Here is a 26,720-nt window from a genome sequence, read left to right as displayed (position 1 = left end):
CAAAACCATCTTCAAATCATCTCTCTGTTTTTCTAGGTTATCAGAAACCTTCTACTGGAATCGCAGTAAATAAGGTTTTTGGATAGGCAGAAGGCCTATTTCGTGAGTGTGTTATTTGGGACATATTAACAAGCAGCTTCTGTTGTGACATAAATGTGCCTGGCGGCTCTGGATTGCGAAGGTAAGTTTCAGAATCTCACAAATCCCTTAGTGGCTTACTCCCTAGAAAGTGACACTTTAGTGCAAGCAGAAAAGAAGCAGAAATGTGAAACTTGAACTGCAGGTGGTGCAGTAGCTGGGTGTGGCATCATATGATACAAAATGGTGACAGCGCTAAAAAGAAATATGCTCTCAACTTGACACCAGGGATGGAATTCAATGAAATAATCATCTTTGGTTACAAAAATGTGTAAAAAACAAATCAGGTGCTTACAATGAGACCATAATATAATGAAAGCTGGCTATTGTTCACCAAACCATTGTCATGCTCTGAAAAGTTTAAAACACCAAAACAATTTTCAATGTATACAGCAAATGACATAGAAAACATCTCACAATTAATGTGTTCATTTAAAGCTCTTGCAAACTCTAAACTCTAATTCTGCCGTGAGGCTAAACTAAGTGTGAATTAATTGACAAAAAGAAGGAAGATGCATTATATGCATGGCCACACTTGTCTGCTACAAAATCTTTTAATAACACAGAATAGCATGCAACAACCTTATTTTAGCTTATTGTGTTGCTGTTTCATCTCTTTGTACTAAATGGCAGCTGTGTCTGCAAATGCCACAATCAAACAAATCATTTATTTACTTTTGTTGCCAGTGAAATCACCCAGAAAAACATCGCCCCTTACAGAAAACACATAATCGTATTCCCTGCGGGGATTTACTGTGAACACTGAGTGCAGAGCATTTGCACCCACTGACACTAAAAGCAACACGCTAATTGGTACCACTTTAATATCCAGAGGCACTGATGCCACCACTTATCTTCCTCAGGCAGCTAAGGGATAAAGCAGAGACTTTTCGTTTTTATTTTTAAACAAGGCTGCGAGAGCAATCATTGACTAGAAGCTTAGAAGCTTTAGATTTCTTTTTTTCTCCTAAACCTGTTTTTTTTTTATTCTTTCTAGCAACAAACAATTACTGGATCTAAGCAAACCACTGACCCCAACAAAACATAGTTCAGGTCCACTGCTAACTTCCATATATCACAGTTAAGAAAGGTCAAAAATTTAATTGTTATTTATACCAGTTCTGAAATTCTAAAATGTCTGCTCTAGGCTACAGATAAGGAAGTCAAACACTGTAATTTCAACGTTATGCAGCAATACCTGACCGTTTAACCAAATACATACTGTAAATTACTTTATTTCATCACAGACTGCAAAATAGAACCTTACATATCAGTGGATGTTCACAAAATTCTAGGTACACAACACAGTCAACTGAAGGAACAGTAGGGTGCACGTTTTCACCATTTTACCAACCTCTGCAATTCATGAGACCCTGCAACCCCATCTTATAAATTCAGGTTGAGGATTATGAAAAAGTAGCTCACATTTTGTGATATTATAATTTACCTAGCATCTCGGGATGGGAACTTAGTTTGTTCTCTATGATGTTCTCTTTGCATAAACAATTTAAATTCAAATAAACTGATGTGGCCACAAGTAATGCAGAAGAGCCATGGGTGACAAGACAGCACAGTGTTAAGATCCTTGTCAGGGCAAAACTGCTGAAAAATGGTTGAAAGGCCTGATTTTTACTTCCTTGCATCTCAGTTTAAAGTACATAAAGGGCCAAACTAGGGTTGAGGTGCTGTGAACTGGTAACAATAAAACAATAAAATATTTTGGCTTCTGATTACCTATTACATCATGTAAACAATGGGCAAAATTATATATATATATATATATATATATATATATATATATTTTGCATAGTTTACTGTCAAATAAATGATTTGACAGTAAACTATGCAACATTCTATGATCTGCTTCTCGCAACTGAAGAGGGCACCGTGGCGGTAACCACCCATACAATCAGATTGTGATTCAGACTACGAATGCCATATATACAATATATACGTATATATAAACATATTGCTGTCTGGATTTTTAAAACATATCTAGTACTGCATAAGCATACATACATATTAGAAGGCTGTTGGATGCTTCACAAAAGCATAATTGATGTCAGTCATCAAAACCATTCAATACCCTTCAGGTAAATAACATGTGAATACAGCCCTGCAGCTAGTTAACCACAGGGTGCATTCAGTTGTTCTTTTAAGACTGGATTTTCCTACACAGGGACAATCTGGAAAAAGTGTACAACATCATTATTATTCTATCCTGCTGACCTGAAAGTAATCGAACATTGGAGGAACACCTGTTAAGTCAGCTTTCAGAAAAACAAACCATACAAGTTACATAACTACAGTCACAGGTAGCAAGCACATTCTACAAAATATCTACTCCTGCCTGCATGTATGTCACCGAGTTACAGTTCGGGTCCTAAAATAAGGGGTCACATATTTATTAAAAGTCTCATCTGTGAGTGACAAGTTTAAAACTGCCTGTGATTTAGAAACACTTGCACAACTAATGAAATCAACAGAGTAAAAACATCGATTTTTGGAAGTATTAACATACTGTTTTATCAGTTTTACTACGTCAATATTTAATATTTAAAGAAACAGGGAAAAAATTCACATTAAAATGGTATCTTAGCAAAAATGAGAGAGTTAGCCACTAAAGACATTGGTCACAACTAAAAATATGCTGCTAATGTGGTCATATATGGGCCAAATTTGAACTATATAAAGAAAACAGAACCTAAACTGTATCGATTTTACAATGGAGGCCTTTTCACAAAATTAATCACTCATAAATCCACTGACAAAATATACGCAGTGTAACAGAAGGTATACTTCATGAATATTCTGACATCAATTTATTTGCACTAATGAAAAAAAAAAATGACCTCAGTCAGTCTGAACATTCCAAGAATTTCTCAGATAGCAAAACAAGGAGAAGAGCCTTAAATCAAGGACACAGATGTGCAAACTCTACGCCATCTAACAAAATACCTGGATTATTCTGTGGCCTTATTCAGCTTGGTATTTGGCAATATATGTTTGACAAATGGGTCTGAAAGTACAAGGATTTGGGAAAATGTGCTTACTGATGTATAAGCAAACATGTGACTACAAAATATTTAATTCCTGACCCTCTCTCTTTACATTCAGAATGCAGTGTGCCACCAAATATTAACAATAAATGGCAATATGACAAAACATGATCTACAGAATGAGAGAAGAAGAGAACTGTAACAACAAAAAAAAAAAATCCTAAATTAAGTATACTTGATTAGCAGTACTGAAGGTGCATAACCCTATTAACTCTGTAGCTGCTTTTTAATTATTATTATTGTATAATCTAGAATGTTAGTAAATAACTGCTGACAGAAACATAATGTGCTAACATTCTAGTCAGTCGGTCATTTTCCAACCTGCTATATCCTAGCACAGGGTCATGAGGGTCTGCTGGACCCAATCCCAGCCAACAAAGGGCGCAAGGCAGGAAGAAACCCCGGCAGGATGCCTGCCCCCCACAGGGCACACACACCCACACACCAAGCACACACTAGGGACAATTTAATGCACTTACCCTGCATATGTTTGGACTGTGGGAGGAAGCCGTAGGAAGCAGACATGGGGAGAACATGCAAACTCCACTGCGCCACCGTGCCGCCCGATGACAAGTATTTTCAACATAAAGCAGCAAGCAGTACTGCTATTCAATTCAAGTACTTTTCCTTATGTGAACAAAATAGCACCATGCAATGCATTAATTACTGCAATGCTAATAAGCAAACATGAAACTTATATGAGGAGAGCTTTAAATACGAGTTCCGGATATGTAGCTTCTCTTTTTTTCATTGCTGTTCCCTGCTGAACATGCAAGGTAAACATATCGTGCATAAAACACACCAATTCAAGAAATATTTTGTAATACTGGCCTACTGTATTACTTTGTTTGTACTTGTGTTTATACAATTATCATTCTTATACATACATGTGTCTACTAATGACACCAAAAAGGCTCGTTTTTGTAGTGGTGTGCATTCCGCTGGTGTTGCTCAACATTAGCCTCTCTGTAAACACAACATCTGTTGCCTGTCATTTTATCTAAGAGAGCTCTGTCAGCTACACAACATATTAATTCCCAATTGCCACACACAAGGAAATGAATGCAGCCTATATGTCATTTACAGTACTTTAAGAAACAACATGCTTGTTTTTAAACCACTATACTTCCTGAATTGGTCTCAGCTCATTATGATCTTGTTTTTGGTGAAAGCAAACTCAAAACATCATTTGGATATTTGAAGAAAAGCGCAAAGGTGTGAGTTTATTTGATGTGCATTAAACTTCTCTATAAAGAGCAGCATTTGTCTGGAGATGGTTCTTCAAGAAGGATCTACATTGAGGCAAAATCATCACCTCAAGAAATTTCTACAAGATGACAAGGGGGAAACATATGTGTGCAACTGAATCCTTTGATGGATGTGACAGTTTATTAAGAAATTGAAACTAGCAGTGTGATATCTTTGAAAAATGAAAAAGAAAAAAGTAATCTTACAAGATCAATGAAGTTTTCTTGTATTCAAGTATTCTAGGATCTTCCCAATTACATTAGGTTTCAATCCTCCTTCTCAAATATTTGCGCAGATTATTCATTTTGTTTGTATTAACATTATAAAATAAATGAAATTTAAATTACTGAACTTAAATGCAGTCTCAGTGAATTATAATTTTGCCATAGCTCCTTGCAAGTAAACCATTGAATTGTACATTTTATTCACATAACACACTGGTTAGACCTAATCTGGAGTAATGTGTACAGTTCTGGTCTCCAGGGTACAAATAAGACATAGAAGTGATAGAAAAAGTGCAGAGAAGAACGACTAAGCCGATTCCAGGGCTAGAGGTTATGAATTATGAAAAAAGATTTAAAAAGCAGAGCCTTTTTAGTTTAAATAAAACAAAATTAAGAGGAGACATGACTCAAGTGTTCAAAATTATGTAGGGAATTAGTACAGTGGATCGAGACGGTTACTTTAAAATGAGTTCATTAAGAACACAGGGAAACAGTTTGAAACTTGTTAATGGTAAATTTGGCACAAACATTAGGAGGTTTTTCTTCACACAGAGAACCCCAGAAATATGCAATAAGTTGCCAAGTAGTGTGGTACACATATGGTATAGCAGGTGCACAGCTCAAAAAGAGTGGTCATTTTAATAAATAAATAATGAACGTGCTCGCACTGGGGAGTGGAAGCAAGTGTGAGTGGTCTGCCGAAGACATCCCATCTCTGGGTTGGTGCTAGGCCGTCAGCCTTCCATGTGTTGCCTTGCTGGCATGTGCAGGCAGTCCGAATTGTCTTATCAGCCCGGGGTGGCAACCAAGCGATCTCGCCTGCAACAGCTCCACAGCCTATAAACAGGAGTGCAAGATCAAAGGACAGGTGAAAAAAAGAAATAGAGTCAAGAAAAGAGCAGAGGTTAAAAGATGGGAGAAAAGTCAGGCAGAAGAAAGAGAGATGAAACAAGCTGGTGAACCAAGTGGAAGCAGGTGGACGGGAGTCCCCAAGGAGGGGCAAGTGGCCATCGCTCAGGAGGGGGCTGTGGGTCGGTCCAGTTGAGTGTCTTTGGGAACAGGAGTGACCATTACGCTCTGGACGTCCTCTTGCCAGGAGAAGCCTTTGAGACGACAGCGGTGAGATTACAGAGCATCCGTGCTGGGTGGAGCCTGGATTTGCAATGGTTTGGGCCAAGCAGGAATTGGTGGTTGCCTACGAACACCATGGGATTGGCGGTGGGGACATGGGGACAGAAGAGATGGGAGTCTGCAAATGCTGGTTGACATCTCTTTGGGCTGCGAGGTCTGAATAGGATAGGACAGACAGCCGTCAGTTTTAAAGAAGGAATGAGTTTCCTGCATTGCATTGTTTTAGCCTCGTTTTTAACTGATTTTTCTATTTATTGATTTTAACCTCCACATGAACTTTTTTGTATGTTACTTATTGACAGTTTTGAGCACTGCACTTTCTGAAACACTTGGATTTTGATTTGTTTTAATAAAAGCACTTTCACTTTTCACCATCCCCTTACTTGGTGTGTTTTGTCCTCATCTACCACACTCATCTCAGTTACGGTACTGATAGTGTTGGGTTCAAGAGGCTCCCAAAAACAAAACGTTAGCAACTGTCACAACACAGTAGGACTTTAGGGAAATTTAAAAGTTGACTAGGACTGGCAAGCTTATTTAGACTGAATGACCTGTTCTTGTCCAGATTTTTCTAATGTTCGAATTTGGCTCCATTAAGAAAAACAGTTACTGTACATAAATTTGAAAATGCGGTATAGTATTAGAGAAAAACAAAACATGCAGATACTATTTCACTGTTACAAGATTTCCTAAAAAAGTCAATTACTTTACAGTAAAAATATGGTTGATTATTTTTAAGTGGTTGCTTTTAGAAATATGTTTGAATCTAAAACTCGTAGTTCATAAATCTCTCCCTAAGTAATACTTTCTAATATGTATAAATTGACTAGTACTACTATTCTCAGCATAGATTATGATTACAATGCACATTCCATTCAACTCAACATACATTTCATTGGTGCATTTGATAGAGTTTGCATGGTTATCTCTGAAACAAACTGCAAAAAGACACACAGAGTCTGGTCTTTACATTAGAATTCTATCCCCCTGTCCATCCAAACAACTGAAAACATATCAAGAAGGTGACTGGTGCCTATTCTTGCACTACAGTAGGCAAGAATGTAACCAAACCTGGATAGGTCACCTATCCATGAAAGAGCACAGTGACACATCCACAAATACTAACTGGTTAAATAAGCACTGCAAGAAAACTAAACGATCAAGAGAAACACACACAGACACGAGGAGGATTTGAAAATTGCTCAGACACTGTAATGAGGATGGGACTAAAAATCAGGCCTCTGAAGCTGGGAGGGAGTAGAACTGAATTAAACACTTTTCCACCCTGAACCAGAAGTGACATTTATATTTACATGAGGATCTCAAATCACATACATTTTCAGTCCTCAGTATACTGCATTAACATGTTTCTATATTCATTTATGGATATTTGAAGCAGGATTTCCTTTGTAACTCCTGGCATCACTACAAATACAGTATATATAAGCAGTCAAATCTATTTTGCCAAAAACAAATTAAAAAGCAATAAAAATGTTATTGCCTTTCTCAGTTTATACATGTTTTGGTGTAAACATGTCAGATTATTTAAGTTTTTATTTATTTGTACATATCATTTCAGAAATCTGCCTGTGTAAATATAAAGATCATACTAGTAAGAGAGCATGCCTGACACTAATCTACTCTAGATTGGGATCCTGTCTAAAATAGCTTATGTACGTTGCTTGTGGTACAGATTATGACTACCTGAAATCTATCCATCCATTTTCTAACACATAGATTCAGTTCAGAGTGACATGTAATCAGTGTCTTATCCCAACTCCACTGGGCACAAAACAGGAACCAGCCCAGAAGGGGGTGCCATCTCATTGCAGAGTGCGAACACACACAAAAACTCACTCTCTAGCAGACTTGAGCATTGTACAGCCTGTAGTCTTGTTCCCTCTGGCTCATGGAAAGTGCAGACTGCAAGTATTCGCCTGGGTGTGTCTGTTTGCTAGATGTGACCGTGCAGACGCAGATCAAAATTGATATGTATGGGAAATTGCAGGAGATTCCATCAGAAAGGGCGGGATATAACAGAGGGAAACTGTGGGAGATTGTACCAGAGAAAGGGGTGATACACTGATTGCTCATGTTATATTGAATTAAATAAGACGACACCTGTTGTTAATCTGTGTCCCGTCTGCATTTTGTGCAAAGACACAACAATAATAAGTGGTAAAAAATAAAAAGGTAATGCAGAAAACAGATCGTTCAACAAATTCTGGACTTCTAAGTATTTTTTCACAGAGGCTTCGAGACCAATAACGCTGGAAAATACAGACACTTCAATCTTCTCCCCAAAGAAGTAGGATGTGTTTGAAAATCTGTCCCTCTCATCGCAAACGGATTGAGGAAATTGCGGAAAATCTGATACTACAACTGAAACTTACAAAGGAAAATGTTAACTTCTTCTCCTTGGCCTTTGATGAGAGCTGTGATGTTCATGACACAGTGCAGCTGCTGATTTTGTGAATGATATAACGAAAGACTTTGAAATGACAGAGAAACTAGCTTCTAACTAGTCAGTGAAAAGGACAACAACCGGTAAGGATTGATTCACTGAATCATGCATGCAATAGTTAGGACTGCACGGGAAAAATTTAGTTGGTGTGACAACTGATGGTTCTCCTAATTTGACAGGTAAAAATATTGGGACTTTTGAAAAGGATACTGGAAAAAGTGGCTGAGATTAACCCAACCAAAACTCTCATATTTTTACATTGTATTATTACCCAAGAAGTGCTATGTAAATCAGTGCTGAAAACTAATCATGTGGTTGATGCTGTAATAAATACTTTAAATTTCATCAGGGCTAGGGCAGACAGTTTGTTACAATGTTGGAGGAGCATGAGACTGATCGCACTGATCTGGGCTACCACACAACTGTCAAGTGGCTCAGCTTGGACAAAGTATTCAAACAGGCCTGGGATCTGAAATTAAGAGATTCAGGAGTTTTGCCAAATGAAAGGAAAACCCATCCCTGAACTAAGCAGCGCTGAGTGGCTATCAGATTTAGCATTTGCTGTTGATATGACTGCACATATGAATTAACTTAATACAAAATTGCAAGGTAAACGTCTTTTTGCTCATGATCTGCACAGCCTAGTCAAGACCTTCATGAGGATGCTACATCTTCTCTTTCCACAAGTAGAGAGGAACACATTGACACACCTTCCCACACTGAATCGATCTCCTGATCAGCCTAACAGATATGCAGCCATGTTCCGGGCACTGTTTGGTGAATTTTCTAGGCGATTTAAAGACTTCAGTGCAATGCAAACTGAAATGCCCGCCATCTCCTCTCCTTTTATATGTGATGTGGTCAGTACCCCCTGTGAGGTAATAATTCTATAATTCTCACAGAAAGAATTTCTCACTCTTGAAAAGACTAACTTAGAGAATGCTTGTTCTCTTTAGATCAAAATACATATGTGAACAGACATTCTCAGTAATGAAATTCAACAAATCCAGGTACACATCAGTGATGAGCACCTGCCAACTGCACAGCAAATAGGAGCATCTGGAATTACAGTGCACTAGTTGAAGCTCATCAAAGACTTAATGTTTCCCATGAAGGTACACAGACAATAATATACGTTGTCAGTGATAAATGCAGTAAAATGTATTAGTTATTTTGTTTTACACAATCATGAATTATAGATTGTGTTAGAAAGCATGCTATAGTGCACATATGTTCCATGACTCAATAAACCAATCAAAATCTGTGGTCTATATTCATTTTGCTGTGGTGAAAAAATAAATAGAACGTTTCCCATAAAGTAACAGTTGACAAATTTGTGTTTGTTCCCTCCTCAAAAAGCTTTGGGATGTGGATAGTGAAACCTACACAAACAGACAGTGCAAACGTTGTATGGATAGTGCCCAGTCTCAGAATTCAAATCCAGGAACCTAGACCTATGAGACAGTAGTTTTAACTACAAATAATGAAGTAAAACTATATATACAAGTGTAGAGAAAACACAAAACCATGCATAAAAATACTTGCATTATACAATCTATAGTGAAATTGCATAGCATGTGTTATGCAATTATGTGAAATCTGTCTTAAAGATTGTAGCAACCCATATGGAGGTATTACCTGCTGCAGGTGGCGATTAATTTGGTTATATCTTGATCTGGACAACTCTAGCTCTGGAGGTAAAGAATCCAGAAGCTTTTCAAAGCCAGCAGATATGTCATTCCATGGCAGAAAACTCTTGTAGTAAGTGTCCAACAGATTAAATTGCTGTGCTCTTCTCCAAATTGACTTTCTAAGCCTGAACAAAAAACCCACTAAGTTCCTGCAATTTACTTGAGCATGCTTGTCACTATATGCATTTATCTATGTGCCTAATAATCCACAATCAGCATTTCAAAGATCTTGACCTTTGAGAAGGATTCATTTTTTAAGGTGTAGAAAATACAAAGACATGGCAATAAAGCAAAAAATTAAGGGGAGGGCAAAAACAGAAAGCATTTCTTTATGCCGTTGACCTTGTTGACAATATATCTGACCCATAATCATCACTGCCTTTCATATTAAATGTTTTAAATAGATTTCATATCATATGAAAAAGTATGTTGCTTGGAAAAATACAGGGCTGGTTGTTATCGCATTGGCTTAGTTTAAAGACTAGCCTAGTTATATGGGGACTTTGGTTTCCCAACATGCTAGATGATTTATCATTATTTTCGGTTATCCTTTGCCCACCACATGAAGTTATCAGTCATTAGCATTACAACTTTAAACCTTGTTCACATGGCTTGAGTGGGTGCAGAAAAGTCGCTAACATGCGGCTCTTGTCGGCCCATATAATGCCAGACAACAGAATAGGCCAATAAGACCAATTTTCTTATTTTTACACTCTTATTTAATATTTTTATCTTAATTTTGCCACTTTTAAATTTCTCATCCCAACTCTAGCAAGTGGAAGCACACACAAATACTCACACTGACATTTATACAGGGTGGTCCAGATCTAATTATGCAGATCCACATCGTCTGGATGACTTTGATTTATGCGGGGACGATTCAAGTTCGGCACAAAGACAATTCAAGTTTAGCGCAAAGACGATTCTTCGTGTCATCAGTTCACACACTTCTCGATGGTCCAGAATTTTTCAGGTGATTTTCTATGTAATAAACTTAATAAGTTATAGCGTAATGAAAATTGCATAATTAGATCTGGACCACCCTGTAGATACATAGATAAATAAATAAAAATGTTGGGGCTTTTTTAACAGAAGTTTTTTAAATAAATAAACCCATAAATAAGTAGATAAATGAGTGTGTGTGTGTGTGTATATATATATATATATATATATATATATATATATATATATATATATATATATATATATATATATATATATATATATATATATAACTGCTCAAAAAATTAAAGGAACACTTTGAAAACACATCAGATCTCAATGGGGAAAAAGAAATCCTCCTGGATATCTATACTGATATAGACTGGGTAATGTGTTAGGAACGAAAGGATGCCACATCGTTTGATGGAAATTTTGTATGGCCCCTGTGTTCTTGTATACATGCCTGACAACATCGGTGCATGCTTCTAATGAGATGACAGATGGTGTTGTGGGGGATCTCCTCCCAGATCTGGACCAGGGCATCACTGAGCTCCTGGACAGTCTGAGGTGCAACCTGGTGGCATTGGATGGACCAAAACATAATGCCCCAGAGGTGTTCTATTGGATTTAGGTCAGGAAAGTGTGGTGGCCAGTCAATGGTATCAATTCCTTCATCCTCCAGGAACTGCCTGCATACTCTCACCACATGAGGCCAGGAATTGTCGTGCACCAGGAGCCACTGTACCAGCATAGGGTCTGACAATGGGTCCAAGGATTTCATCCTGATACCTAATGGCAGCCAAGGTGCCTTTGTCAAGCCTGTAGCGGTTTGTGTGACCCTCCATGGATATGCCTCCCCAGACAATCATTAACCCACCACCAAACTGCTCATGCTGAATGATGTTACAGGCAGCATAATGTTCTCCATGGCTTCTCCAGACCCTTTCACTTCTGTCACATGCTCAGGGTGAACCTGCTCTCATCTGTAAAAGCACAGGGCACCAGTGGTGCATCTGCCAATTCTGGTATTCTATGGCGAATGCCAATCGAGCTGCATGCTGCTGGGCAGTGAGCTCAGGGCCCATTAGAGGACATGGGGCCCTTGGGTCACCCTCATCAAGTCTTTCTGGTTGTTTGGTCAGAGACATTCACACCAGTGGCCTGCTGGAGGTCATTTTGTAGGGCTCTGGCAGTGCTCATCCTGTTCCTCCTTTCCCAAAGGAGCAGATACTGGTCCTGCTGATGGGTTATGGACCTTCTATGGCCCTCTCCAGCTCTCCTAGAGTAACTGCTTGTCTCCTAGAATCTCCTCCATGCCCTTGAGACTGTGCAGGGAGACACAGCAAACCTTCTGGCAATGACACGTATTGATGTGCCATCCTGGAGAAGTTGGACTACCTGTGCAACCTCTGTAGGGTCCAGGTATCGCCTCATGCTACCAGTAGTAACACTGACTGTAGCCAAATGCAAGACTAGTGAAGAAACAAGTCAGAAAAGATGAGGAGGGAAAAATGTCAGTGGCCTCCACCTGTTAAACCATTCCTGTTTTGGGGGTCATCTCATTGTTGCCCCTCTAGTGCATCTGTTGTTAATTTCATTAACACCACAGCAGCTGAAACTGATTAACAACCCCTCTGCTACTTAACTGACCAGATTAATATCCCATAAGTTTCATTGACTTTATGCTATACTCTGATTAAAAAGCGTTCCTTCAATTCTTTTGAGCAGTATATATATATATATATATATATATATATATATATATATATATATATATATATATATATATATATAAATATAATATATAAATAAACACACACACACTGTATATATCCACATTATGGTCTGAACACACACCAGAATGACTAAAATATAAGAAAATTAAAAGGAAAGTAAACTTCTGACTTCGGCTGTCACATCTACTGTGAGGCATCATACTGTTGGTTTAAAGGAGCACTAGAAGCGTTTCTCACTTCTGCTGAATGATTCGTTGACTGAAAGTACTTAACATTAGTGTGTCAGAGAGAGGATGTGCAGTACTGTTCATAATGGAACTTGTTTTTGTTTTAATTTTCTCCTTTCCTACTACCTCCAGGTGGTCCAGAGTAAGTGCTGTAACTAATCCAGCCCTTTTAATTAGCTTGTTGATTAGGTGGGCCTCTTCTGAAGTGATGTTACCAGCCCAGCATACCACAGCATAGAAAATTGCACTGGCCATCACATGAAATGAACACAGTCACCTAAGGAAAAAGCCTGCTCTGCCTTTACTTATATAGTTCCTCTGTGTCATGAGACTAGTCCAATATGTCATTGATGTGAACCCCTAGATAATGGTCCTTTGTGCGGCAAAAGTAAATAACCAGGATGCAGACAACTCTCTTTGTATCAAGAAACAAAGTTCTCTACTTGACTCCTTTACTCTGTCTCGTCCATTTTATCAATACACCCCAGAAGTACAAAATCGTCTAAGAATTCCTGCAAATGGCATGACATGGCGCTACTGTATATTTATAGTCGGAGATGTTCAGAGTGAAGTGAAAAGGAGACAGGACTATTCCATGTGGTACTCCAGTGCTGCTCACATCCATATCAGATAGGCAAACTGCAGTAGATCCAGGTGGTCTAATAAAAGACAACTTATATAGTACAGAACCAGTCTCCCAAAGGTCTTCATGATGTAAGACATAAGTGCCACTGGTCTGTAGTCATTAGGTGAAGAGGCACCTGACTTCTTTGGAACAGGAACAATGCAGCATGTTTTTTAAAGCAACTACACTTTCTGAAACTTTAGGGAAATACTAAACAAGTTACACAGGACACTACAACGTTGGTCAGCACAGGCCTTAAGGACTCAAGGACCGACTCCATCTGGTTCTACAGCTTTTGCGGTGTTTAGTTTCCTCAGTTCTCTCCTTACTTGGTCTTCAATTATGGGCAACCCACACTGAAAGTCAGGGGTGGACTTGACCCCGGCCATTCCAGTTGACACAGCAGGAGTTGTTGATGTACTAGAGTAGGTATGGGGAGACTGGACATTGGAAGAAGGTGTCAGTGGGAGGGAATTAGCTTTGTCCACATCCCATTTAACCACCTGAGCCCTGGATTGCTCGAGTCCAGTAATAATGTCCAGTCCATTCCAGCTATCCTTTATGTTATTCTGAATGTGTTTTTCTTCTAGTTTATCTTTTTTGTCATTTGCAAACAGTCATTCAGAGCCATTTCAGCCTGGCGGCTTCACTTTCTTACTATATTAGTGGTAACAAGATGTCGTCTAATAACAGGGTTGTAGTTGGAAATAAGATGAATTGGGTTGTGGTCACATAACAGTGCCAGTAGTTTAGAAATTATAGAAATGATTGGAATTTGTCATAGTTCCATCCAAAGTCAAATGGTTGTATTCACCACATAAGTGCAAAGTCGGAGTGAATGATCATTAAAGTGTTGGTAACATATATTATTATTACACTTATATTGTTAGTTTTATATTGTCACGTTTGGGTCACAGATTTGCAGAGAAACACAGGAGGTTGTAGAGACAGTGACTTTAAAACACTGCAAACATTTGTTTCCTTTTCAAAAGTTTATACTGTGCTCCATGACAAGTCAGAGATGACAGTTCTGTCTCACAATTAAAAGAATGCAAACATATCTTCCTGTTTAAAGGAGTGCACCTCAGGAGCAGAGAATGTCAGAGAGAGAGAGAGAGAGAGACAGACAGAGAGAGAAAAAACAGTCAAAATCAAAAGGGCTGTTTGGGCTTTTAAGTATGCGAAGCACCGCCTGACAAAGCAGCCGCAATAAAGGGAGCAATGTGAAGGTAGTCTTTCAGCATTTTTTAAAGGAGCGTCTGTATCCTCTAGGCCAGTGTGCAAACAGCCCCTCTGCTCACCCCCAACCCGTCAGGAGCAGAGAATGTCAGAGAGAGAGAGAGACAGAGTGACAGAGAGAGAAAAGCAAACAATGAAAAATCAATAGGTGCTGTTAGAGCTTTTAAGTATGCGCAGGAAGCATATCGTATATCATTGAGGAGTTTTATTTAATACATAATACGTGCTCTGATTGGGTAGCTTCTCAGCCATCTGCCAATAGCGTCCCTTGTATGAAATCAACTGGGCAAACCAACTGAGGAAGCATGTACCATAAATTAAAAGACCCATTGTCCGCAAAAATCCGCGAACCAGCAAAAAATCCGTGATATATATTTAGATATGCTTACATATAAAATCTGCGATGGAGTGAAGCCATGAAAGTCGAAGGGCGATATACCAAGGGATCACTGTATATAGATATACAGGGTGGGCCATTTATATGAATACACCTTAATAAAATGGGAATGGTTGGTGATATTAACTTCCTGTTTGTGGCACATTAGTATATGTGAGGGGGGAAACTTTTCAAGATGGGTGGTGACCATGTTGGCCATTTGGAAGTCGGCCATTTTGGATCCAACTTTGTTTTTTCAATAGGAAGAGGGTCATGTGACACATCAAACTTATTGGGAATTTCACAAGAAAAACAATGGTGTGCTTGGTTTTAATGTACCTTTATTCTTTCATGAGTTATTTACAAGTTTCTCTTTGTTTACAGTGAGGAGCGGATAGAAATTGTGTTGATGTCTGGTGAACGCAGTAACCGGGTCATTGCAGCAGATTTCAATGCAAGACACCCTACGAGACCACCCATCCTCCATGCTACAGTTAGCAAACTGCTTGCTAAGTTTCGTGAAACTGGTTCAGTGTTGGATTTGCCAAAATGTGGACGCATGAAAACTGTCACTAATGAAAAAACATCAGTGGCTGTCCTAGCTTCATTCAGCAAGAGCCCATAGTGTAGCACTCGCCGCATGTCACTGGAGAGTGGCATTAGTCGAACATCCCTTCGGCAGATATTAGCTACTCACAAATGGCACCCTTACAAACTCCAGCTACTGCAGCATCTCAACGAGGATTACCCAGATCGGTGCACTGAATTTGCAGAATGGGAAAAACAAAAATTGGAACAGGACCCTCAGTTTACGCAGAAGATTTTGTTCAGTGATGAGGCAAACTTTTATGTGAATGGTGAAGTTAACAAACAAAACCACCGCTATTGGTCTGACACTAACCCACATTTGGATAGATCCCTCCAAGACTGTTGGAACAAAAAAATTGATGGTATGGTGTGGTATATGGGGTACAAAGATAGTGGGGCCATTCTTCATCAATGGAAACCTCAAGGCCACTGGATATGCGAAATTGCTACATGACGATGTGTTTCCCTCTTTATGCACTGAATCTGGCACGTTCCCCGAGTTTTTCCAGCAAGATGGTGCACCACCACATTATGGGTGTCAGGTCCAAGCATTCCTAGATGAACAGTTTCCTGGAAAGTGGATTGGTCGTCGTGGGCCAGTTGAATGGCCCCCAGTGTGTGAAGAGTGGGAGAAGAGGGTTGCATTGACAATCCAACACAATGGGTAGCACATTGAACACATTTTATAAGTGGTCAGAAATTTGTAAATAACTCATGAAAGAATAAAGTTACGTTAAAACCAAACACCATTGTTTTTCTTGTGAAATTCCCAATAAGTTTGATGTGTCACATGACCCTCTTCCTATTGAAAAAACAAAGTTGGATCCAAAATGGCCGACTTCCAAATGGCCACCATGGTCACCACCCATCTTGAAAAGTTTCCCCCCTCACATATACTAATGTGCCACAAACAGGAAGTTAATATCACCAACCATTCCCATTTTATTAAGGTGTATCCATATAAATGGCCCACCCTGTAGATCACCCTTATTGGGGCTCATAATGGGCACACACTTTTTGCATTTGGACTTTAGGACCCGAGACAAAGCCTCTGATACTGCCCCACGGTGGTTGGTTCTCTTATTTGGCAGGGAGAAGACTGGAGTATTACATTCTTTTTTAAGTCTGAATCTCAATCTGATTATTATTTGGTCACCAACCAGGTAACGCTTGAGGTTGGTCGGCCAGTTGGCAAACATCTGCCACGTCCTCTCGGTTGCGAGAAGCTGATCATAGGTATGTGATACAGTATCTTCCAAATCATACAAATAGTACATGACACATGTTTCGCCCTTATTAGGGCTTGTCATTTTTAATTTTCCCACTAAAAAGAAAAGGTAAGAGACACAATACTTCAGTTACATAACCTCATGCTATGTTTGTCAACTTCTTTTCTTTTCAACGTGGGAATAACCTTTACTTTTTTTTCCCCTTGCAAATACATGCTGACACAGCCCTTCACCAACTTCTTTCGTTTTAAAATTGGCTTTGTTTCAGATACGAAGTTTTCAACCTTCTGTAGAAGGAAACCTTATTTAATTCAATTTTTTTCATTTCTGATAACATTCTTTGCTGAGCGCAAGGGTATAAAACCATATCTACTTTGCCTAATAGACAATGGCCAGATTTCCTGACAACAGTTTACTCTCAAAACGAACACTTATTAGTCCTTGTAACAGTTGCTCTGTGGGACCATCTCTCAAGACCAGTGTCAGAGTGCTGCAATCTGCCTAAACTAATTGAAGTGGGTTTGCATTTTAGATTTTATTCTTTTAACAGTATACATTTTAAACACTCAAAGTTTTAATTAAAACAATGATATTTTGGAGGATATAACAAATACATACCTTATCAGCAGATTTCAGAGGCACAAATGACACCAGAATTACACTAAGCTTCCCATACACAACATTAGACAGCAAAAAAATAAATATGCAACATTAATACGAACAACAAATATTACAAGTGATTTTGACATCTATTACTTTCTTGAAATCCTTGTGACAGTACTGTGAAAAAATCCTGGGCCATCCAAGAAACTTTTTTTAAAACTAGTTACCTGAGAAAGTGTTTATCTGCTCATTAAAACATTAAATGTCATTAGAATAAATACACATTGATAAGTTAACATTACATTTCTATTGTTTTTCCAAAACATGTTGTTTATGTTGTGATATATGCGCGCATCAGCACAGGTTTGCTCCTAAATCTCTCAGAGGCACCTAGCCATTCCACAAACAATGCTCCTAATTTGATACACATTGTATTTAATCCAGTGAAGTGGATACGGTTGATCCAAACTTAAAACAGAATTTGTGGCATTGCAACACATGGCTGTTCACCGGCCCCCAAGGGAGCTGCTGCTGGGAAGTTGGCTTTTTTTTTTTAAATAAATTCTACTGTAAATGTGCATACAATACAGCTCAACAAAATCCTGGTTTTAACATTAAAAAACTATCTATAGGCATGTCCTAACTACAACGTAGAATGTTTCTGGGATGTATTCACATTCTCAAGTTGGTGCGAATGGCCCGATGAGCACCTAGCTTCCCTCACGTTGCCAAAGAGGGAGGCCCTGAAAGTGCAACATGAGAGTTATCCTAAATGACACTTGTGAAGTGAATTGCAAATGTGAGCCTCCGCAAAACCCCCACTTTTTGTTCTCTTTGCATCCTAGTTCAGAATTATTTTTTATTTACTTATTTTCTTAGCAAATGTTCCAATTCATTTGTGTGTTCCATAGAATCATTTTCACAGGATTTTTGATATATCACTAATGCGCACAGAATTATGTGGCAGCCTACTAATTAAAGTGTCTAACTGGTTGCTTTTGAAAAAATGAAAAAACCCTGATAAACATATTACTACTACTGCATTTCATTCATATAGCACGGCACCTTTGCTATGCCTAAAACTCGGAAGATTAAGAATTTAAAATTAATGAATGGTTTTATGTACGTGTTTTCAGCCATGCTCGTCACCATTTATATAAATTAAGAAAAGTTTAAATGTGATTATGGCAATAACATAATCATGATGGTCTTTTGGGACTTATTTCAGTTGTGGTTTTACATATCCTGCTTTTTTCAAATTCTTCATATCTAATTATTCAATAGATATTCAAATACAGTACACATCCAAATGCCTGTTTGAATAATTTGGACAAATTAGACATAAAAAAATTGATAGATTAATTATTTACCAACTAGTCATTACTGTCCACTCTAAAATACTGTTTGCCCAAAAACAAACACTCACTGCCAAGAAAAAAATTGCACATATTTTCTTAGCTGGCCTAAAGTTTTTATAGTACTGTAAGTGACCAGATAAGTGTGGTTATATAGGCAACATAAACAAAGAGAAGGGCAATTGGAATGGGGTTACAATGTCTCTGTTCCTCTCTTAGCTCTTTAGGGCACACTTCACTACTTGATCATACCCACAATACTACTACTACTACTACTACTACTGTAACAAGGATTCAACAACACCAACTCAAGGACAAAAAAAAATCAGAAGTTAAAATCTCTCAAATATCTAGATACTGAATATCTTACTACTCTTATCTACAACATCTACTATTGAAATTGATATTTTTGATTTGACCTAGCCTACTATATCTCTCATTTTGATTAGAACCGTCTTCACTACCTGCCCCTCAACTCATACCTCATTTATATATTCACATCCGGTACAATTATAGCTCAACAGACAAAAATAATTGCAACTTTATTTTTTTTAGCTTAGAATTTACTCTAGAATATATTTCCTGTACAGACAGTCATTCAAACAGACCTTTGTCCTACTCCTCCATGAGACACTTGCAAAATCATCTTGGTATGGAATTCTATAGGAGCGCTCTACTGAAATGTTGTCATTATTTATATATTATATCGTATATTCTGTTCACAATGGTAAAACAATGATACATAAAAAATATGACAAGTGTAACTACAACAAGTACAATCACCTCTTCTTTAAAAATAACAGAACAAAATTGATATTGTACCTTAACCAAAATACCTCAAGATAAAACTTGTGTGTGAAGGAACAAAACTAGTACAAATGTATTAACAAGCACATGGCCACATTTGGAAAAAAGTATAAAATGTTTTCTTTACACCTTGCTCAGTTCTGATGTCTCTACTTACATTGCTGCCTTCTAGTAGAAGCCTAAAATGTGCACATCATTCTTGAATATCATGCACTCTTTTCCTGAATTAAATGTGTCTTAATAGAAAGATATGATATAAACAATTGGGTGGGAAGAGAGTTATGGTTTCCAAACAAACCACATTGTAAACAGCCAATCATTCCCTGGTTTCGGTTGGGATGGGTCTCCCGAGGGTAAAGTCATATTAAATTAAGGCTTAAAAATTCAGTTATATATACAGGGTGGTCCAGATCTAATTATGCAATTATGAAAAGGTGAACACATCGCACCCGCTGTTTGACTGACAACCATCTCCCCACCATTTTGGAATGCAGGACAGGTGCAGCCACAAAAAAGCAACAAAAAGAAGTGAATTTCTGTGAATTCTCTATGTAATAAACTATTAATAAAAATAATATATATAAACCCTAGCTACATTCTGGGAAAAAATGATTTTAGCCAGTGTTAGAAACAAGTAAACAATTTAGGCAAATAATGACACTGCTGAAAAGCAATTAGAGTTCAGCATAAAGATTTAATTTTAGTAGAAAACTAACTCTGAAAGGGTAATTAGTTTTTGAAAAATAGAAGAGAAACACAAAACAGAGGGACAAAAAGGGGTAAAATAAATCAAAAAAGCAAACACAAATCAAGTTTTCTGGAAATGTTTATTTAAGGGTACAAGAAAAAGGCAAACAAAACTACTGGTGTACGCGGGCACTAATGTTCTTACAATTATCAAAACAGTTCACAGAAAATGCTACATCTATATCACGGTCAATAAAATGACACTATGTAACTGAACCAACTGAATTTTACAAATTTAGCATTTCAATCTCTACTATACGTCATTCACAATCAAAAAGAATTGTGCATTCCACTTCGGCACATTTCAGAAAACTGGGAACAGGAACAGAATTGCACAGTAATGATACTTATAAATATATAGTATATTAAAAAGTCAAATATAATCAATGCCATATAAATCAAAGCCCCATAAAACAAAGCTTTGACCAATGATCTATTCATATAACTACAAATTGTGCTAAATGCACATTTTGCTGAAGATTTAAAAAAATCTTATTGATATCAGTACTGTACAGTGCTGTTTCAAAAGAGAGAGAACATAAATATAAAATTATTATTGCTAACTGGTCATGTACCCATTCTAATGTACATCTCCTATTTATCTACACTTGCATGAAAATCATCATGGACAGATTGCTCTGTCACTAAAAGATTCTCAGCAAAGGCAAACAAATAAAAATGTATTTTAATCTTTCAGTAAAATAAGAAAAGCTGTTAATCACTGCAAGATCAGAGTTTGACAGCTTTATGTAAGGATACATGTTTTAAATACTAAGTCCGATTTAAAATACCTAAACCGATTCACTTTTACCAACAATGCAAGTGTTAGCTGTAGACCTTTTAAAATTTTTTCAAAATTGGAGTTCATGCACTGTCAAGCTCTAACATCAAATTAAAAAAGAGAAAGCAAAAAGGTTCCCAAGGTAGCAGAACACCCAAAGGAAAAAAAGCAGCAATTTCAGCAATGGCAAATGCTTTGAGATTGATAATTTAGATCTAATTTCTTCTTCCTGGCCTTCTTGGAAAGCAGACAATATAGGCACACCTCACAAACTTATCAGAGTTCTCAACAGTTAAGTGTCAAGAATGTGTGAAGGCACACATTTCCTTTACGCACTGCATCACAAAATGACAGCACGGAATAAAATAGAATGCAAATCAATAACATGAATTTGCAAATAAGTCAGACTAATGTCACTGCTGGTAGTCAATATGTACCAGATTTCTACTAATTGAATACTACACTTCAGAAAGTTTAAATGTATAAATTTAAAGTAATCTGTACTAGAAGCTTAGCTTTCTAGTGTAATTTCAGAGTGTCAAAATTTAAACTCAACTTTGATCACACCCAAGAAAAAAAACTGGTATTAAGTTGCTGTGTCAAACATCAAAATGGTCTAATTACAAAAATTCAGGGTACAAAAGATATACATCTTCAGAAGAGATCAACTCTTTTCATATTTAAAAAAAAGAAAACAAACAAAAAGTAAATATGACAATTACTAAAAAAAGCATGCTGTCTACTTGCAATTTAATAAAAAACAGTTCAGGCAACACTACACAGCAAATATTCCATTCACTAAATATTACATTTTTACACTTTATACTTTTTCACCTTTCTAATCAGCTCACACAGGCTTAAGTGGAGGTATTTGTTTAAACGATTGCTTTGTTTTAAATAAAAAAAATTCAAATCACACTTGCGCAAATTACATGTTGATTGAATAACAATAGTCTGAAAAAGTGCAAACCCACTTAATAACACTTCATTTTTTTTTTCTTCAACACTGAATTTTTCAAACTCAGTCATACCATTTTTCAAAATGTTCTAAACTATGGACCCATCCCTGCTTTGTGCTGGAATCATCACTGGAACTGCACCCATTCTGCTAAGGTTGGGACCTGCTACCTTGGCCGATGGAAGATTTGGAGCTTGACTTGGAGGGCGCTCATATTCTTCAGAAGGAATTTTGTCATAGTGAGGCTTGAGAGAATATTCATGTAGGTTGGATGGTGACATGGAACCCAAGGATGAGCGATTACTGCCAACACTAGCAAAGCTCCGGGCAGTTGATGCACGGCTCTTTGGAGGTGGAACATCTTCTCTATAAACAGAAAAAAAAAAACTTGGTTAATTTGAATAAATCACTATAACTAAACCAAGATTTCTATAAGGGTCACTTACAATTACAGCATTATCTTTAAAAAAAAAAAAATTATATCTATCTATCCATCTATATACATACATACATACACACACATCTATATATCTGTCTATATATACACATACATACATATCTATCTATATACATACACAGTATATTAAGTATGTTTTATTTTAGAAAAAACGGAGGGAAAAATTGCTTACTTGATTTCATGAGAAATTTCCTTCTCATATTTTTTTTTGTTACGTGTTCTGTACCAGCAAATGAGGATTATTGCAAGGGCAAGTAAAGCCAGAAGAGTCCCAATAATTGCACCAGCTATTACACCAGAGGTGTTTTTTGCTGAAATGAAAAGAACAAGCATTGCGTAAGACATTATTAAATCTGCATAGTATAGACTTTAGATATATTGAAAACCTTGCCATCTGTGAACAAGAGACATATGGTTAATCATGACTTATCAGCAAACTCGAAGTGAAGTACAAATTAATGCATAATAAACCAAGACAAGACTAGTACTGGCAGGGATAAACTAAAGAACACCTAATTAAATAACATTCATTTTTCCTATAAAACATCAGTGTGTTTATATAATACACTACTTTGATAATATAACTGCTCTGTTAAACTAGTAATTGACCTTTTACAGGCTGAAATGGTATAAAAGAAGGAGAAGAAAATAGATTTGCGTTGTAAAAAATGTTTATGCTGATTTGATATTAAAGTGCATAATAACACCTATATTTAAGTTAAATTATCTTGTTTGTGTTGGGGTTGCAAAGCAGAGCCAAACTAGAACATAGAGTGTCTTAAATTCATTACACACGAAACGCATATATACAGCACATCACTTTTTCCAGATTTTGTTATCTTACAGCCTTATTCCAAAATGGATTAAATTAATTTTTTTCCTCAGAATTCTACCAACACCCCCCCATTAATGACAACATGAAAAACGTTGAGTGGCCAGACGGAAGCCACTCCTTAGTAAAAGGCACATGGCAGCCCACCTGGAGTTTGCCAAAAGGCACCTGAAGGACTCTCAGACCATGAGAAATAAAATTCTCTGGTCTGATGAGACAAAGATTGAACTCTTTGGTGTGAATGCCAGGCGTCACGTTTGGAGGAAACCAGGCACCGCTCATCACCCAGCCAAATACCATCCCTACAGTGAAGCATGGTGGTGGCAGCATCATGCTGTGAGGATGTTTTTCAGCAGCAGGAACTGGGAGACTAGTCAGGATAAAGGGAAAGATGACTGCAGCAATGTACAGAGATCCTGGATGAAAACCTGCTCCAGAGTGCTCTTGACCTCAGACTGCGGCGACGGATTATCTTTCAGCAGGACAACGACCCTAAGCACACAAGCCAAGATATCAAAGGAGTGGCTTCAGGACAACTCTATGAATGTCCTTGAGTGACCCAGCCAGAGCCCAGACTTGAATCCGATTGAACATCTCTGGAGAGATCTTAAAATGGCTGTGCACTGACGCTTCTCATCCAACCTGATGGAGCTTGAGAGGTGCTGCAAAGAGGAATGGGCAAAACTGGCCAAGGATAGGTGTGCCAAGCTTGTGGCAACATATTCAAAAAGACTTGAGGCTGTAATTGCTGCCAAAGGTGCACTGACAAAGTATTGAGCAAAGGCTGTGAATACTTATGTACATGTGCTTTCTCAGTTTTTTTATTTTTAATAAATTTGCAAAAACCTAAAGTAAACCTTTTTTCACGTTGTCATTATGGGGTGTTGTGTGTAGAATTCTGAGGAAAAAAATGAATTTAATCCATTTTGGAATAAGGCTGTAACATAACAAAAGGCTGTGAATACTTTCCGGATGCATATGTATAACAGTACAAGGAAAGGAAGAAGCAGCTAACGATTCTTAAGATCTTGTTCATATCATTTTAACGTATTGTATGTTTGATAAGTCAACCACAGCTCAGAAATTAGTCTGCAGGTCACCAAAAGTAATGCTATCCCATTAACCAAGTACATGTTGTTGACACAAGTATGCAAAATAAAATGTAAGGCTGAGGGTGCTCTGCTTAGTCAGGAAGGGTTTAATGCATTTTCTACAGTCTTTGGGAAAGGGGTATACTAAAATGGCAGCAATCCATTTCCACTTTCTCTCCTTGTTTGTAGAAAGATTTTTCTGGAAGGGATATTCAGTTGTAATGTACTCTATAAAAAAAGAAAATTCTAGAAAAAGCACAGAATCTTTGTTTCAAAGCCAAACACTACAGCTAGACGCTGAAGGCAGTGACCCTTGATCTGTTTGAACTCTGTCTAGGTAAATCAATAACAACTTTAAATTAACTGCTATGTAAACAACAATGCCCAGTTCATTAACAACCATTAAATTACCGGAAAAGGGTTTGTTTTAGTGTCTTGCAAAAATTACAAGTAATGTTTATTGAGTGTGAAGCTGTAGAGGCCACAAATACCAAATCAGTTATATATTTTAAACCAGGAAAAAGGAGCTTTTACCCACTTAATAAATGAACATTTAAATCAATTGAGCTTTTATAGCAATTAAATTTCAGTTCTTATAAAAAAAAATTTACACTAAGAAAATAGTCTTACTGATGTTTAAAACCAGCCGGCTTGTTGTAGATATTTGTCTTGCATTTCAGATGTTGCATTTTCAATGTTAAAACCTCACTACTTAAAATATAAATGACTTAACTTTTTGACATTTTGAAATAAAAAAAAAATAAAGATTTATGAAGTTTGAAGATAATTGACAGCAAACATTTAACATCATACATACAAGAAACACCAAACCTCATTTTAATATTATCATCTTAACCACAATACATAACAAGGAAAAAAACTATGAACGGCATAAGAACCTGGCCAAATATGTTGCACACGTACACTGATGCAATATTCTCCAGCTTGATATCATATAAAAAGTCATTTAAGATAACTTGTAAGCTAAATTAATTTGTGCTTTTAAAACTTAATTCTTTTCCTGGTTATGCCAGATACCACACTGTAAGCTTGTAATTAGTCAGATAAAGTAGCAAAAGGATACTGGTGCATTAGCTAATTTCGCTATCCATAAGGCTCCCCTATCAAACTTTGCCTTTACTAAGAAATGTACATGGTATAAGACAGATTTCCATTGTCTTTTTAAATAATGCTTACAAGCAGATGAAATTAAGTATCACTCTTGGACCATTATGAAACAACAAAAAATTTGATGAATCTCAAATCACCAGTTTTGTCACATAAATCAAAAACAAAGTTTAGCTGCGTCTTAAGAATTAAGAAGTATTTTTTGTATTTATATATTTCAAGCCTAAAGTTTGGTGGCAAAAGCAAGACATTCTTGTTTGTTTGTTAGTTTTTTTCCATTGGTTTTTGTGTTTATTTCAGTATTTCAACCAACAAATGAGTATTTACTGCCCATATAGCTATTTTTTTTCTTGGGTGGCCTATTTTTTGTTCAGTAGTGTATATAAGTTACATACATATAAACATTAAGCATATGTGTCAAAACCAAGTAAACCAAAAAAAAACCACACACACACAATCAAGTGTTGTGCCATTAATGATTTGCTAAATTCTGAATTTCACTTAAGAACTAGACATGTACAAAGAATGAATTTCATCTAATCAATATGTACAAGGACAAGTCCCCTGCATATGCTACAGAGAAAATTTGGGCTACATAATTCTGTTGTAACAGAAAGATCAAACAGGAAAAATGTGGTGAATATTAACAAAAAATATATATATATATCAAAGAGTATAACAAATGCTGTAGGTATTCATTATTTGTAAAATCAAATTATTCTTCATGAACAATTGAACATGAGCAGGGTTTAAGTGTGTGCCAAAATACCTGAAATGAACAATCTCTGCATGCAAAGGGTTCTCTCAAGTTAATGAGAGAAATTTAATTACTGTCTCATAACTGGGGATAAACTTGGATACATCACTATGACCCAGAATCCAAACAATGAATATAATGAAAACAAGGTAATTGCTCAAAGTCAAAATGACTTGAACTTTCAAACCAATGCCATTGCTATTATATGTATGATATTTGATGATGTCAAGGGTCTAGTTTATACGGATTACTTACCTCAAAAGACTCTAGTCATTAATAGCCTAATT

At 37.1% G+C, this 26,720-nt stretch overlaps 1 protein-coding gene across 3 annotated transcripts in view; it reads right to left on the bottom strand.

Moving 5' to 3' along the window:
- The window catches only part of cxadr (CXADR Ig-like cell adhesion molecule), a 121,193-nt gene that overhangs the window by 45,314 nt on the left and 49,159 nt on the right, over window positions 1-26,720 (bottom strand). For 2 of the 3 annotated variants that reach the window (XR_005632593.1, XM_039744559.1), the window contains exons 6-7: window positions 22,798-22,936; window positions 22,339-22,534 (exon numbers count right to left, since the gene is read on the bottom strand). Coding sequence is in view for 2 of the 3 variants with exons in the window: in XM_039744559.1 (XP_039600493.1) it covers window positions 22,339-22,534; window positions 22,798-22,936 (335 nt within the window). In the remaining variant the exon portion in view is untranslated. Of the gene's footprint in view, window positions 1-20,490; window positions 22,535-22,797; window positions 22,937-26,720 lie in introns of those variants that run through there. The other variant, XM_039744558.1, reaches the window with a different exon arrangement.

This window comes from Polypterus senegalus, chromosome 2 (assembly GCF_016835505.1).
Source record: "Polypterus senegalus isolate Bchr_013 chromosome 2, ASM1683550v1, whole genome shotgun sequence".
NCBI lineage: Eukaryota > Metazoa > Chordata > Cladistia > Polypteriformes > Polypteridae > Polypterus > Polypterus senegalus.
Note: the sequence above shows the minus strand (reverse complement) of the source record. Positions and strands in the feature narration are given on the sequence as shown.